This window comes from Herpailurus yagouaroundi, unplaced genomic scaffold, assembly GCF_014898765.1.
Source record: "Herpailurus yagouaroundi ecotype Mexico unplaced genomic scaffold, PumYag 28, whole genome shotgun sequence".
In the NCBI taxonomy this organism is placed as follows: Eukaryota; Metazoa; Chordata; class Mammalia; order Carnivora; family Felidae; genus Herpailurus; species Herpailurus yagouaroundi.
This window is the reverse complement of record NW_024412376.1, coordinates 42,977,260-42,994,243: the sequence shown is the minus strand read 5'-3', so window position 1 is coordinate 42,994,243 and position 16,984 is coordinate 42,977,260. Positions and strand designations below refer to the sequence as shown.

Genomic DNA, 16,984 nt, shown 5'->3' with positions numbered 1-16,984 from the left:
CTAACATCTTGGTGCTGAGGGCAGAAGGAGTCCCGTGGACCCTGCGAACACCTGCTGTACACAGAGCCAGGGTAGAAGGCAATCGCCTGTCATAGAGGACCTTCAGAGGCTACGATTGCCAGAGCAGATGGATGAACCCTGACAGCTTCTGGAAGAAGAGATAGTGCCAGGGATGTGCATGCCTCTGTCATTAGAAGGCCAAGTTAAGGATTTGGAAACCTAAGATGTCCTGCTCTAGGCTGAAATACAGTTATGCCCCAAGGAAGAAACCACACATTAAGAGACGACACTGAAGACAGCGACAATAACAAAGGTGCCAGGGGATCATGCAGAAACCTACTAAAGAGTCCAGTTTGGTTAAGACTTAGTGGAGGAACTAAAATTCACCAGAAAAAAAAGAGGGAGAGACAATGATGAAAGATAAATAGGAAAAGGACAGGAACGAGAGAGGGGAAAGTTCAAAAGATAGAGACATAGATCTTAAAAATATAAAGACAAAAGTGAAGAACCTTTAAAAAAAAATCAAGTAGACTATCATAGTACTCTCTCTTCTCTCTTCCCAGCCTTTTGAGGCAAAAAGAAATAAGTGAAGCAATTTAGGCAAGGAAGAGAGAAAACACTAAATGTTTTTTCAAGTATCATGTTAAAACTATGGGTTTCTAAACCAAGGTGGAATACATCACATTTAACTCCTAACTCCCAGAGTAGTAACACAACATACAATAAGACAATTCAATACCTAACTCAATTAACTATATCAAATAGACTTTCTAATCAACAATTTTTTTAAAAGCCAGTCATCTAATAGCATCATCTAATAGCAGTAACCTAATAACAAAGTAACTGTAATGGTTTGTAATTTGCAAAGCATGTTCACATATGTTAATTTAATCATTTCCCCAGTTAGCACTAAACAACATGTATCTACTGCCAGGAAATATTTTACATAACCTAATCAATAGTATGGATTTAGGGAGGAAAGTAGGTATGTACTAATAGGGTTTCTAACATTGAAGTTAATTTGTGATTTTTATTTCAATAACATTTAAAGAAAAAACATCTACACTGTGTCTTATAGTTTCAGATACCAGCTAGAAGGGAATATTGGTGGCTGTGTTCCTGGGGGGGGATTGGCTTCCTGGTGGTAAAGGTTGGATCTGTGGTACCAAAACAATTTCGAAAGCCTTCTCGTGTTTAAAGAACAGAAGGAAATCTCAGATTTGCTATCACCTTCTCATCCAGTTGGGAATGGAAACTGCTGAGATATATTTGAAGATTTTCTCTGTGACTATGGCAGTGGTGATTTTTTCTTTTAACTCTACAGCTGCCATGATGCATACAGGTTTGGCCTACCTGTGCCACAGACCCACCCACACCATCAGTGTGGTTTCCGGTTTTTCCGTTCAGATTTTGTATCCATGGGCACAGCAAAGTGGCAATTCTGCCACCAGGTCACTGTAAGGAAGCAACATTTGCAGTGCAATTGTCAGTCGTGATGCGACCGCATCCTCACTCAGCCTGCATTCCTGCTCCCACATGCAGGTAACAAACTGTGCTGCGTCAGCCAGATCGCTGAGACAGGATTTGTGAGCAGCATCCCTTCCAGCTTGGATCTTAGAACAAGTTTACCTTCACCTCACTCGGAAGCACTTTCAAACAATTTCCTAACCGGTGGGAGAGAACTTGAAAGCAGATCACTTCCAAGGACCACCTTTCCAACCAGAATTTGTGGGCCTGGCTCAAACCCTAGGGACCTCTCCAGCCCCCTGCTTACTGACCCCACCTACTCATTCACACTCACTTGTTGCTTATGCTCCTGCCAATTTCCCCCATTTCATTACCAATCTCTGTGAAGGCAGACTACCGCTGGATTCTCTTTGTACTCTACCTCCCCGCTCCTCAAAATATTAGTTCAGTGTTCTGTAAATTGCAAGTGTTCGATAATGTGTTTCAAGTTAATAGTGCATTGACATTCGATCTCCCAGAACAATTTCAAACCGTCCACCTGTAATGAAGAGCCAGCATAAGATCCAGGTGTTCCTTCCTGGAGTTCTGTTGTTTTTGCTTGAGATATTGTATGATGGGATGAAAGCAGCCTGGAGAAGGAGTCCATACTTTCCAACTGTGTGACTTTAGTCAAGGCACCTTACCTACAAATCCTAATTTGACCAGCTACAAATATCAGGGTAATATATTACCAGTCTTATCTACTTCGTACAATTGTTACGAAGTTCAAAAGAGAAAATACACGTAAAGGTATTTCAAAAAATATGCAAAATAACTTAACTGTATTTATCACAATAGAAGATGACCTAAAGAAGTATTCTTACATATATTTCAATTGTTTATACTGAAACTTCCAGAGAGAAAAAAATCACTATTTATTTTAAGGAAAAGAATTTTTTACCACATCATATGTGCCAAACAAAAACATTTATCAAGTACCTATGAAGGTCTTCTAGTGTCAAAATCATTTTTCCCACATGAGACTTTTATTTGACTAGATAGTTTAAGACCATCCAAAATAAGAAAGGGAAAAAAAACACACTCAAGGTCCCATTCAGTTACTAAAATGTCTGTGTACATGTTTCATCTCTGAACTGATCTGAAAATACAAGATCAACCTTATAGAAGTCTTTTTTATGTCCTTCTAAACATCATGCCCACCATTTTGGAGGTTGCCACCATCTAAGTGGCTGTGGCTGCTGATGTTTAGATGAAGCAGAATAGTTGTGAATAACTGGGAGAAGTAAAAATATTGCAAGACATTGCCAATTAGGTATCTTGATTTTTCTATAAAACTGTATGATATTTATGCAAGTTTATTTAATATAGAATGAAGTAAAACAAGATGTGAATTACTGCTTTAATAAGACATATTTAAATCAAGACCTGGATAGGGCTAGATTTAAACACATTCCTTCAAAACTATTAATCAATTCAAATAGATTTACTATGCCCCTGACATATGCCGAGTGCTGCACTGGACACAGAGGATACAGCTGTGAATAAGAAATATTCACAAACACTGTTTGCCATCAAATGGAAGCCTCGGTGAGATACACAGACCTTTGCTGTGTTGCCCATGCCTGGATGGGGTACCCACCACAGGGCCCTGGCAGAGATGGGAAAGCATTCTGAAGGGAGACCTCCTGTCAGGTAGAAACATCAATGCCTACACAACTTCGTAGGGATCATTTTTTTCTGCAACTATGGATTTTGGGTCTACTTATAGGTCAACCTCTATTTTTCTCACCTAGGTAGCACAGGCACTAAGCCACATATAGAGGGAGACCTTTGAGTGCCATCTGTCCTAGCTCCAGTGTTAACTGAGGGAAAGGGAAAGATGGGCACATAGACACGGAAAGCAGAGCACCTGGTTTACAATCACAGCTCTTCTTCTGGGCTACACAATGCTGGGCAAGTTTCTGTATCTCTTTTTGTGCCAGTTTCCTCATCTACAAAATAGGAATAATAGTACCTAACTCCAAAGGCTGTTAAAAGGATTAAGGGAGAGGCGCCTGGGTGGCGCAGTCGGTTAAGCGTCCGACTTCAGCCAGGTCACGATCCCGCGGTCCGTGAATTCGAGCCCCGCGTCGGGCTCTGGGCTGATGGCTCAGAGCCTGGAGCCTGTTTCCGATTCTGTGTCTCCCTCTCTCTCTGCCCCTCGCCCGTTCATGCTCTGTCTCTCTCTGTCCCAAAAATAAATAAACATTGAAAAAAAAAATTAAAAAAAAAAAAAAAAGGATTAAGGGAATTAATGCACGTAAAGCACTGAGGCCAAGGACTGACATATACCAAGGGCTATAAAAGCACTGGTTATTATTATTTTGATGACAAGATCCTACTGTGATCTCAGTGATCTCTTACTGGGTGGGTTAGCAGCTAGCTAAATCCACTCAGGGCACAGGAATTGCCCACAAAAGTTAACAGTGCTTACTGGACTGTGCCCTGTTACAGTCCTGAGTCATTCTATCATCCTGCTGTGCCCTTTTTATTCACCCAGGTCAGAAATAAGGAAAATGCAGAATAAAGCTAGTATTTCTTCACATCCCTAAAAGGCTTTGTAAAAAACCTGAGGTTTGTTGGGATGAGCCCTGAATGTTGTATGTAAGCCAATTTGACAATAAATTATATTTTAAAAAATTATTTGGAAGTAAAAACAAAACAAAACAAAACAAAACAAAACAACTGAGATTAGGCTCCTTCCAACCAGTAAAAGGCTCTTTTATTTAGCGAACAAGTTTCTAACTCAATTAACTTCTTTCCTCTTTCTCTATTGATAATCAATTTATAATGAATTGGGCCCAAAGTTCTAAAATTTCATCAACCATAGGCAAACTGTTTCTTAAAGTAGACTTTTTTGGGGGGCACATGGGTGGCTCAGTGGGTTAAGCAAGATGGCAAGTGGGTTAAGCCTGACTTTGGCTCAGGTCATGATCTCATGGTTCATGAGTTCTAGCCCTGCATTGGGCTCTCCACTTATAGTGCAGAGCCTGCTTCAGATCCTCTCTCTCTCTCTCCCTCTCTCTCTGCCCCTCCTCCACTCATACTCTCAAAAATAAATAAAAATAAAAATAAGTAGGCTCTTTTTTTAGCCCTCAGAAGTATTTCAGGTGTGCCTGGGTGGCTCAGTCAGTTGAGTGTTCAACTCTTGATTTGGGCTCAGGTCATGAGCCTAGGGGTCATGAGATCAAGCCCTGTGTCGGGCTCTGCACTGAGCATGGAGCCTGTTTAAGATTCATTCTCTCTCTCTCCCTCTGCCCCTCACTCATGCTCTCTCTCTGAAATAAACAAAATTTTTAAAAAAGCATTTCAAACATAATTTGAAAATGAAAACTTTTTAAATAGAACTACATAATTCCTCCAACAAAAATTCTATCTTTGGTTATTTACTAAAAATGATGATATCAAACCAACAGAATTCATGTCTTTTTATAGACTACTTGAGCATAGGTAGATTTTTTTTTATTTTAATGCTGGCTCTCATTTTTCATGTGAAAATGTAATATGTACTCCACCTTTAATGGCAAGTGTGCAAACACAGAGCAGAGCAGTTGGTAGCTAAAACTACTGAGGAACTGGAAATATCGTACTTCGGAGGAACAAAAACAATAAATGCATGCCAGTAACTGCAGATCACAAATGTAATAAGTATTTATGATGGCTCATTTTGATAAGGACTCAATGTAAACTCCAGTGAGAGTTAAGGCGTATCAGTCCCTGTTGTCCCTGAAAATGGGAGCCATAAAATCGAAGAGCATTTTTCATAGGCTAACTCATTATGCATTAAAAAAATATTAGTATGTATAAATATATAAATATGCTTTACCTCATACAGTTAATTTCCCAGACTGTTTTTTGGAATTAAACTATCACGGTCTGCCTATTTGAGAAAGTGTACCATTTTCAAAGCAGTGTGAACTTAATGTAATTGTAATTAGATGAGAACTTTGTAATCCCACTGTCTCAGAGTCCGTGTCTGAAGGATCATTAAATAAGAAACACTATGGGGCATCAACTGAAAACTTCCCACAATAAGTTCTCTCAACAAAGTTTAAAATTTACTTGCATTAATGACAAAATATGACTAATCTAGACAGAATATTGCCCAAGTCTATCCCACTTTATTCTGGCACAGTAAGTTTATGAAAAGATCCTTGAAGGAGAGACTGAACACAAACTTATGGAAATTACTGTCATGGAAGTGACTTCATCATTACTCTGAACAACTTTGTCGGGACCGTTGTATGACTGTGATAGAACTAGAGTCATTCTCTAGCTTCCCCAAATGCTCCTTTGCCGTTGTTATTATGGATACTCTTGTACAGCATTAAAGGGATCAGAGAAAAGCAGTTCCTGAAAATGAACCTCAAAAATTGGTTGGAGAGCCAAATACAAGCAAAACTATCTGATAAAGGGTGAATGTCATGACAGAGACACAAAGGAAGTACCAGGGAAGGCAGGAAAGATTAATTCTGACTAGGCGGCTGCAAAGGCTTGCCTTCTGCGAAGGGAAGTGGTATTTGACTTAGGCCTTGACTGATGAGTAGGACTTCATCTGGTAGCTAGGCGGATGAAGAGGTGTGTTCTCCAGGAGCGGACTGCTCAAATGAGCTGACCACAAATGGCAGAAGAATTGATCAGGAACACAAAGTCCCCAAGCGGTCTGAGGGCCAACACCAAAGGAGACTTCTGCAAGTAACAGGCGGCCAGGAATCCCCCTGGGAATAAACCAAAGGCCAATAAGTCTGTCCAGAGGATCAGAAGAGCTGACTCAAGAGGAAATAGGATGGCAGCTTTCCACTACAGGTTAGGATAGTATTTTTCAAACTGTAGTTCACAAAATCAATTTAGTGAATACTGACCGGCATTTTCTTTCCAAAATAGAAGAGGAAAAAAGAAAAGGAAGGGAAGGAAAGGAGAAAGGTGGAAGGAAGTGGGGAGAGGGGAAATGAGAAGAGAAAGTGAATTACACATAGAGTAACTATACTTTAGAAACTTCTCAGTTTCTATCTGTGGGTTGTAATTTTTTTAAAAATTGAAAATCACTCATTTAGAGGGCCCTGCAAGTCCAATATCTTATCACTTGATTAGAATGCAGCTCAGTCCCACTCAATATATTCAGACCATTAGTTTGGACCCAAGTGTTCTTGGTCATGAATAATCTGCGTGAAAAATCTTATTGCACTAAGCAGAATGTGCTCATTAGGTACTTAGGAGACACAATCTGATATCTTCATAATGCAAGTAAAGTTTAAAAGGATAATTTTCAAAGTTTGTAGCAATGCAGGAAAGATTAAGCTTGGTTCCTTTAGTCTGATAGATGCTGAATATTCCCATATGAAGGATGCATGTATAATACCATCCTGTTTCATAAAGCATATATTCTCATAAGGAAAGTTAAGCTGAGAAAGCATGAAGATCTACAATTAATGCAATACAGTTAATCATATTTCACCAACAAGCAAACAGCTTAAAACAACAGATTACCTCCTGTCACTTAAATAGGTCCTTTTAGCATAAATATAGACAACAAACTGATGGCTGCCAGAAGGGAAGGTGATAGGATGGGGAAGTGGGCGAAGGGGAATGAGAGGTACAGGCTCCCAGTTATGGAATGAATAGGTCACAGGGTTGAAAAGCACAGCACAGGGAATATAGACAGTGGTATCATAATAAAGTTGCATGATGACAGATGGTAGCTACATTGGTGGCGAGCACAGCATAACATATAGACTTGTGCAGCCACTATGTTGTACACCTGAAATTAATGTAACATTGTGTGTCAACTATATTGTAATTTAAAACTTTATAAATAATTCAAATATATACGTCCTTTTCTCTTTCTTCCCCAAAGTATTTTCATCTAAAACAATTCTGTCACCTGATACTAATATTACAGTGTGTGCTAACTGGAATTTAAATAAGAACTTGGAGAAAAAAATAAATAGATATAGATAGATATGTATAAATAGATACAGATTTATTGTGGATAAATACATAGACCAATCAGCCCTATTTATACACAATCAATTAAAAAGCTAAAAAAGAGAATACCCAAGATCACAGAGCTGGTTAAGGACAAGAAGAAGCTAAGTCTTCTCACATCCAACTTATTGATATTTTTGAAACTCCATGGTTTAACAAATTATTGGGAGCAAGTATCCTATTTCCAGTAGCAACAACTCCGTAAGTATATACAAATACATGAGTAACCGGAATGTAGTCAATGCACAGTAAGCCACAGAACCTGAAAAATGTACACACCCACAATCTGGAAATAAAGGTAAAAATAATCAAATTTTCTATAATAAGACAAATACAAATATTAATCAAATTGGATTAGCTAACAAAGAACTTGTGCGTTGTTTAAACTAGTGTTTCCTCAAGATCACTAATAAACCCAGGGTATTTCCCGAGAAAGTTTGATAATTAAAATGTAATTAATTCAAATAAACCAATTTGCTGAAAAATGTTTTATGTTGGTCCTAATATATGCAGACATTCTGATACTGAAAAAGAATTAGATAACAGATTTTCAATGTTTATGTAGAACTGTTCAAGGGAGACATGGTACCTGATTGTTCTTGTGGTTGGTTGGTTTGTTGACTTGGAACAGAACCAGGGTGGTTTTCCAGACTTTAGAGAAATATCCTGCAAATCTGTTCAACCCCCTTTATCTGGTTCTAAATTCCCAAAGCAGGGCAGCTGGGTGGCTCAGTCGGTTAAGCAACTGACTCTTGGTTTCAACCCAGGTCATGATCTCATGGTTTGTGAGTTCGAGCCCCACATCAGGCTCCACTCTGACAGCATGAAGCCACCTTGGGATTCTCTGTCTCACTCTCTCTTTGCCCCTCCCCAACTTTTTCTCTCTGTCTCTCTCGAAATAAATAAATACACTTAAAAAAAATTTTTTTAAATAAAAAATAAATTCCCAAAGCAATCTTTCTACTACTACTATGTTTCCCCATTCCTTTTCATTCCCAGAAGGGGTAATCTTAAATATCTGACTAATATTCCTGGTTATGGTAAGAAACATTTATATAAAAATATTGAAGACCTATAATATAAACTAATACAAAGTAATAAACTGGGATTATACAGTTTATTAAATTTATTTACACACTCACCATCTTATAAATTTAAACACTAGCCATCTTATATTGCAATTTACTGTTTGTGTTTTATATCACTTACTCAACTGAAAATTCTATGAAGGTACTATATATATAACAAGCTATAGCAAGCACTCAACATATATATTTTTAATGAATGAGTGAAGTGAGTGAATAAGTAAACTCAGGCGATCAAATTCTTGAGAAAGCAATGATAACTAGGTGACCCCATCAGTGACAAAATCATCATCATCTACAATGATGATGCCGATGCTTGCTTGATATGCTCCTGAACAATTTATGAGTACTTCTACATACGATTTCATAAGATCCTTGTATGCAATCCCATGAAATAAAGATGCAAATACTCCTCAGATGAGGAAACCAAGGCTCAGAGAGAGAGGTCCCGGGCTTACCTGGTGACCACTTAGGCCACTAGGTGAATAATGGTAACAACTGCTTTGATTCCTGGGCAAGTGCATCCTTTGCTAAAGGTCAGATGGCTTAGCAACACGGAGTGATGTTGCACCACAGCATGTTGAGCTGGTGTTGCTTAAACACTTCTCACCAAAGATCAAGACTGGTCCTTATGTCTGAGGCAGAGACAGACTGAAAGGTGGGGTTCAAAAGACTTCAGCAATGGAGAGAAGCACCCAGTTACAGGAATCCAGCAATGCTAAATAAGGTGTTCCAAGATCAGATCCCTGGACGACATTCCCATTAGGATGGAAAAGGAGCTAGACAAGGAGAAAAGGGATGATGAGAGACAGAGGAAGAGAAATAGGAAAGAAGAGCGTCAGGGAAGCAAAAGGAAGAGGTAAGCAGCATGGTGTCAAAGGCTAGTTAAGTCATGGGGGACAAAAACTGAGAATTGGCCACTGAATATGGTGAACACAAATCACTGCCAACCATTAAGGAAACGCTTTTGTTTAGAGTGGGAGAATGGAAGACAATTTGAGAGGCATTAAGGGGTTAAAGGGGAGAATTCTAAGTTACACACAAACAAAATTCTGGAGAAATCTAGGCATGTTTCAAACAAGTTTTATAGCAGCTTAAAACAAACACAGCCAACTCTTTGCAGGGCTTCTAAGAATACCAACCTCACCCAGAAGATGAGACCAATGTTAAAAGGTATATACGGAAGAAGAGTAGTTAACATACAATTTCTCGCTGCTGCTGCTGCTGTTGCTATCCTATTCTCTAATCTGTCAGACAGGAAGAATGGTCACCATTTCCCAGAGAGCACAGGAGGCTGCAGGGAAATAAGTGCCCATAAGCCAGCTTGCAAGAGGGCTCAACACAGAAAGCCTTTTTCAGATATGACATTTCTCCAGGAGGCCATTAAACTTCCACTGCAAGCAAAAGCAGTAGCGGACCCCATTTAACAGAAGAGAAAGGCAAGGCACAGAAAAGCTGAGTGATTGCTGAAGCTGAGACAGTGACTGACAGGTCAGATTTCCTTCTCACTTCAAGTTGGCTCTCTGCTGATCAGATCTACTCTAAATGCCTTTATAAATGTTTCAATGAATCTTATCTTCATGCATTGGATTAGCAAGATCAACTCCCCACTGATAATGCAAAATAACCCTGAAATGTTTCATGCCTGACTGATAAGCCAGAAATTGAACTTTCTGTCTCCATTTGGACTGTGATGATCTTGATCTTTCACCTCTAGCAAAAATCTTCTCATAGCTATAATTTTAAAGTTAGTAATGAGCGCTTCATTTGCTTTCCAAGCAGACAGAAAACCTTTTTTAAATACACTCAGACTGCCATGACCTTCGTCTATGACTTAAAGAGTTCACCACACGTAATAATTTTCTTTGCTCAGGAGACATTCTTAAGTTTTCTTTGAAGAGATTTGGGCAATAGCCCCATTGATGAAATTAAACACACACACACACACACACACACACACACACCTTTTAACTTAATTACCTCTCTACTAACCTGAAATCAAAACTTTTCTTTAAAATGTGTTTGGAATGCTACATGACTACCAAGGAGTTCTAAAATCCCTCAACCTACTAATTAAAATATAATAAAAATGCCAACTAAATATGTTTACATTAAAAGGAGCATACCGCCCTAACCCTAAACTAGGCAAGGAACAGCCTACTGCCTAGAAGAAGCAAACACAGTCCAGATTCCTAAACTGAAGTTCTGGCTGTCCTACATAGGTGCGTGGGGCTCAGTTCACTTGGGGTGCATTTTAAGCTTTTTCTACACTAAAAAAAGGAAAACAATAATCTGATAAAGTGAGCCAATACAAAGCCATTTTACTCTGTTTCACCTATTTTTGTGAGGTTTATAACATGCAATAAAGGTTTTGAATAGTGTGATATCACACTAAATGTAGGCTTTTGAAAGCAGGCCTCATTCTCCTTTTTACTCCCAGTGTCTACATAAAGTGAGTGTGGTAGCTAAAGGGTATGTCTCTCCATTGGATGGGTGCCCCGTAATGTGGGTCGAGATCTGGTAGAAGCCAGTGGCGCCAGAGGTGGAAGAATCCACCTGAGGCAGGACAAAGGAGATAGTCTATTGAGTACACCACAAGGGAGTGGCAAGCAGGACAGCAGAGGAGAGGCTGTCTGCAAAGAGGCAGTGGGAGGGGGCTGCTTTTATGGAGGGAAGGTGAGGAGGTATGGCGACACAAATTTTCACTTTTTTGGTAACTGTGCCTAGTTGTCAGTAGCCCGTTGGTCAACTAGGGCCTATGGATATTTCAGGGTGGGTCGCCTGATGGGCCTGTCTGTATTCAGCCAGGTGGTCACCATGGCCCTTTGTGCATTCCATTGCTTAAGCCTGTTTGCCTAAAAGCGGCCTCTGTAGTAGGGGCTTAACTTCTGGTTGAGTACTATACTCTATTTCTTTTTTTTTTTTTTTTAATGTTTATTTATTTTTGAGAGACACCGAGTAGGGGCAGGGCAGGGGCAGAGAGAGAGGGAGACACAGAACCTGAAGCAAGATGCAGGTTCCAAGCTGTCAGCACAGAGCCCGAGGTGGGGCTCGAACTCACAAACTGCGAGATCATGACCTGAGCCAAACTCAGACACTTAACTGACTGAGCCACCCAGGCGCCCCTAATTCATAATTTTTAAAAGAAGAATCCTGAGGCCCATCTACCACACATTCTAGTTCAACAGATCCTAAGGTGGAGACAAGGATATTTTTTTTTCTCCTAATCATCCACCCATAATGTTGGTATGGGTGATCTATGGAATTCACTTTGAGAAAATAAATAAATAAGTAAATAAACAAGCAAACAAACAAACAAACAAACATAAATAACATGCATGTAATCAGCAGTGTGCTTTTAGTGGTGAAGATTCCTTATTTTCATAATTCAAATTACCAGGCTTAGCCTTAAACACAGATAAGATAGAGTTTAGCATAAAATACACTCAGATCTGACAGGAAACTCCTTCCTACCCTGCCCTGATTTTTATTTACCATGATTCTTAATGCTCTCCCTTTCTTTTTATTTTTTTCTTTCAGGTATCTGAAGGCAGAAACCCTTAATTATATTTCTCTCCTACTTGGTTTAATGTTCAAACTCACAAAACTTCACAAAGTTATATACAGCTTTGCAACTTTACTCAGAAATTAAGACCTAATATTTACTTCACATTTTGAGGCATGGGCGATTAGCTGAATCATTCCTTTTTTCAGCTTGCAATCATTCCTTTTCTCAGGAAAACAGTGTAACTATTCCCAAATTCTACCTTTCTAGCTTTTTTCATTAAACAGCAGCATAAGTGATAGGGAATTGAAATACCTCTGTAACAACAGCATGAAAACTACATAACTCTATCTCTTCAAACTTGGAAAAATAATGTGCCAGTTTCTTAAAGAAGAAACTTCTTTCATAATCCCTTCCATAGTTACTATGAGGCAGAATCTCCTTGAATTTAAATACAATGATTTCTTTAGCCAGTCCCATAAGGTTTTAAACATTTATAAAGCTTTGGGGGAAAAATTGTATTTTTTACTATAGAACTTTACATTTGGAACAGAAATTTATTTATTTACTTATTTTAAAGTTTATTTATTTATTTTGAGAAAGAGAGAGTGTGGGGAGGGTCAGAGAGAGAGGGAGAAAGAAGAGAATCTCAAGCAGACTCTGCACTGTCAGCACAGAGCCTGAGGCGGGACTGGATCTCACAGACCCTGAGATCATGACCTGAACCAAAAAAGGAAAGCAAGAGTTGGAGACTTAACAGAGGATCCACCCAGGCACCCCTGGAACAGAAATTTAAACCAAACAAATGTATACAGTGTTAAACAAAGAATAAATGTTTATCTCCCATGTTAGAACAAAATAGAAAACATGTTGATCTATCACTTTCTTACACTTGGCAATGAAATTAGGGTCCATCAGGTCTTATTACTCTTTCTAGTACTTAAAAAAGGAAATGAAAGTGCATGTGCATGCACACACACACACACACACTCACACAAAACCACATAACCACCAATCAGACCATTTCAACAGCACACCTTATAATCTTGCAGTTTTGAAAAGTTGCATTTAAAACTGTTATATGAATAAAATGAATGAATAAATAATGAATAAATAAATGAGTGATCACAAAAAAGAATTTAGCTATGTTTCTAATATTTAAATGAAAGTAGTTTAAAATTTAAAAGCCACAAAATAAGACTGTGAGTCAGCTATGCCCTTAAATAGTCTCATTTTAATACCTAAAGGATATGCTAGCATTTCAGCATATAAGCATTGTTGTGCACATATGCTGACTTCCTTCTGCTGCTAAAACTTATTATAAACTCCAGTTGGCTCACTGAAACAACAATCTAACTTATAAAAACAGATACTTTTTTTTAACTTTAACAAGAAGTAACAAGACTATTTCTTGCCAAAGTGCAAGCTGTGAGTTTAAGGAATGTGCTAACTTTCAATTCATGACAAAACCTTTTGGTAATCAACAGTTTTATGGAAAAAGCATTTAAAATGAAAGGTGTAGGGGCGCCTGGGTGGCGCAGTCGGTTAAGCGTCCGACTTCAGCCAGGTCACGATCTCGCGGTCCGGGAGTTCGAGCCCCGCGTCGGGCTCTGGGCTGATGGCTCAGAGCCTGGAGCCTGTTTCCGATTCTGTGTCTCCCTCTCTCTCTGCCCCTCCCCCATTCATGCTCTGTCTCTCTCTGTCCCAAAAATAAAATAAAAAAAACGTTGAAAAAAAATTAAAAAAAATAATAATAAAAAAATAAAAATAAAATGAAAGGTGTATAATAAGTAACAGAAAAAACTTCCTCCTAAGTTATATAACAACTTCACAAAATAAAAATAAAATCATTCCAAATGACACTACTATATCTGCATTCATCCCCAAAATCATTAAATACAAATATGCTACACAATCTCACATTTCCTTTAATACACCAGAACATATGCTACACGTGTATATTTATATTAAAGATGAATATATAAATATATGAGAGCATAAACTAAATGTAAACAAGTTTAACAACACAAAATCTGGAAGGAAAAAAGTTTTCTTATATGTTATAAACACTGCAGAGAATAGTCAGTTTTAAAGGACAGTGCAACATGGAAATGTGCCCAGCAATTTTCCTACCACATTGAAATCCACAAGGGTGTATAAAGCTGCTGCGTACAAGGCAGAACAGAGAATCATAGAGAAGTAGAATCAAAACCTTTACCTGATGGAACCTGATAGTGGATTCTGCTTTTGGACCTGTTCTTTTTCTATTTTTTTTTTAATTTTTTTTAATGTTTATTTTTATTTTTGAGAGAGAAAGAGAGACAGAGCATGAGAGGGGGAGGGGCAGAGAGAGAAGGAGGCACAGAATCTGAAGCAGGTTCCAGACTCTGAGCTGTCAGCATAGAGCCTGATGTGGGGCTTGAACTCTCGAACAGTGAGATCATGACCTGAGCCGAAGTCGGACACTTACCCAGACTGAGCCACCCTGGCGCCCCTGGACCTTTTCATTTACATGGACCAATAAATTCACTTTCCACCCTTAGATTAGATTTTTCCCAATACATTATACAAAAGATTAATCTTCCTGTACATTTCCTTCAGCTAAATCTTATATTCAGTTACCTTTTAACATTACTTTAGAAAAACATTAAACTTAAAATCATCTAATACCTTTCCTCGCAGATCACTTTCTTCCACAATCTGATGTAAATATTGAAAAAGTCCACTCATTTCATATCAGAAGATACGATCCAACTGGACTTTGCAAGCTCAATTTTCAATACCTATGAAAACTTGTAACTTACTCCCAGGACTACAAAAATGCTTGATAATGATAAAGGTGTACAATATAATCATTTATGTACTAGACCAATGACATTAGAAAACAAAGGAGATATCTATAAATTCAACATTATTAACATGCAACATTAATGTAAATCATTTAAATATCTACTGGGGAATGAACATGTATATACAATCTCTAATGCTATATGTTAATGTCAACAAAATGAGTGGACTTTGAACTTCTGCCAACAGTCATCTGAGAACAAAAGGGTTTTTTAGTTTAAAATCTCTTAAGGGGGGCTCGGTCGGTTAAGCGTCCGACTTCGCCTCAGGTCATGATCTCACGGTCCATGGGTTCGAGCCCCGCGTCGGGCTCTGTGCCGACAGCTCAGAGCCTGGAGCCTGTTTCAGATTCTGTGTCTCCCTCTCTCTGTGACCCTCCCCCATTCATGCTCTGTCTCTCTCTGTCTCAAAAACAAATAAACGTTAAAAAAATTTTTTTTAAATAAATAAATAAAAGCTCTTAAGGGAATCACATCAGAAAGAAAGACATAAATGATGACTTTGAGCCAGTTAACACTAGGTCCTGAAAAGACCCTCCTCTCAAATTCTTTCAAAGCAATAGAAAGAGAATCACAGCAAGCACTAATCTAAGACTCCTGTAACTCCTCTAGCTCAGTAATGATGTGGAAACTAAAAAGAACTTCCCAGCATAATGAAACGCTGGTTAAATCCAACTCTGTCAATTCCATTCCTGGACCAAGAAACTAAATGCAGATAAGAGAAACACCGTAATGATGAAGTCTGGCTTCATTTTAAATGCATGACCATGGGTCTCAGATCCTTAGTGCTTCCAGCAGTGCTACCATACTCTCCAGTTAATTCACTCTCTTCACCTAAATGGCATTTGCACACTTTCTCCTCTTATCTCAAACATTAATACCACCTACTCCATCATCAGTCTCAGCTGCTGAGAAAAAAAAAAAAAAAAAAAAATGAAAACCAGAGGAGAACTGAGAAAATCAGAAGAGCCCTAAGGAATGAGAAGTCATCAGGACTCCCAAGTGCACCCTTTCCACCCATCTTCATGGATCTCTAACCACACACTCTTATTATGAATAAATGATCCAAGTTCCACTGAAGCTCATGCAACCTGATACCACTCTCTTCCATTTGATCCAATAAATTACTCCAGCACTCCCTTAAATCAACAGCTTCCTCTCAACTATATAATCCCCACCATGATAGAAACACACTGCCTTTCTCTGTTCCCTCTGCTGGTAACTCCTCATTCTAACCACTTAATGTTGGAGGGTCCCAGTGCTCAGTACTTGAACTTCATCTCTTTTCTAACTATGCTCTCTCTGCATATAATCTCATCCATCTTTGTTTTAAATATGATTTAATAAAGAAACAATAGAAAAGATCAATGAAACCAGGAGTCAGTTCTTTGAAAAGATTAACAGAACTGATAAATCTCTAGCAAGACTCATTGAAAAAAGAGAGATGACCCAAATAAAGAAAATTACTAATGAAAGAGGAGAAATAACAGCCAACACCACAGAAATACAAACAATTGTAACAATATTATGAAAACCTATATGCCAACAAACTGGACAACTTAGAAGAAACGGATAAATTCACAGAAACATATAACCTACCAAAACTAAAGGAGGAAGAAATAGAAAATTTGAACAGACCAATTGCTACCAATAAAATTGAATCAGTGATCAAAAAAATCTCAAAAAACAAAAGTCCAGGACCAGACAGCTTCACAGAAAAATTCTACCAAACATTTAAAGAGAGTTAATACCTATTCTTCTCAAACTATTTCAAAAAATACAAGAGGAAGGAAAACTTCCAAATCCATTCTGAGGCCAGTATCACCCTGATACCAAAACCAGATAAAGACACCACCAAAAAAAAGAACCATAGGCCAATACCTTCATGAATATAGATGCAAAAATCTTCAACAAAATATTAGCAAACTGAATCCAACAGTATATTTTAAAAAATCATATACCACGATCAAGTGGGATTTATTTCCAGGACAGAATGGTGGTTGTCAGAAATGCAGAAAAAGCATCTGACATCCACTCATGATAAAAACCCTCAGCAA

The 16,984-nt window shown here is 38.4% G+C and overlaps 1 protein-coding gene across 6 annotated transcripts in view; it reads right to left on the bottom strand.

The window, feature by feature from the left end:
* Positions 1-16,984, bottom strand: part of SLC10A7 (solute carrier family 10 member 7) — a 252,728-nt gene that overhangs the window by 213,787 nt on the left and 21,957 nt on the right. The window contains exon 5 of one of the 6 annotated variants that reach the window (XM_040472920.1): positions 5,543-6,224. The exons of the other annotated variants lie outside the window; for them this stretch is intronic. Within the exon in view, the coding sequence (XP_040328854.1) occupies positions 6,144-6,224 (81 nt within the window). The 3' untranslated portion in view covers positions 5,543-6,143. Of the gene's footprint in view, positions 1-5,542; positions 6,225-16,984 lie in introns of those variants that run through there. 6 annotated transcript variants of the gene reach the window in all.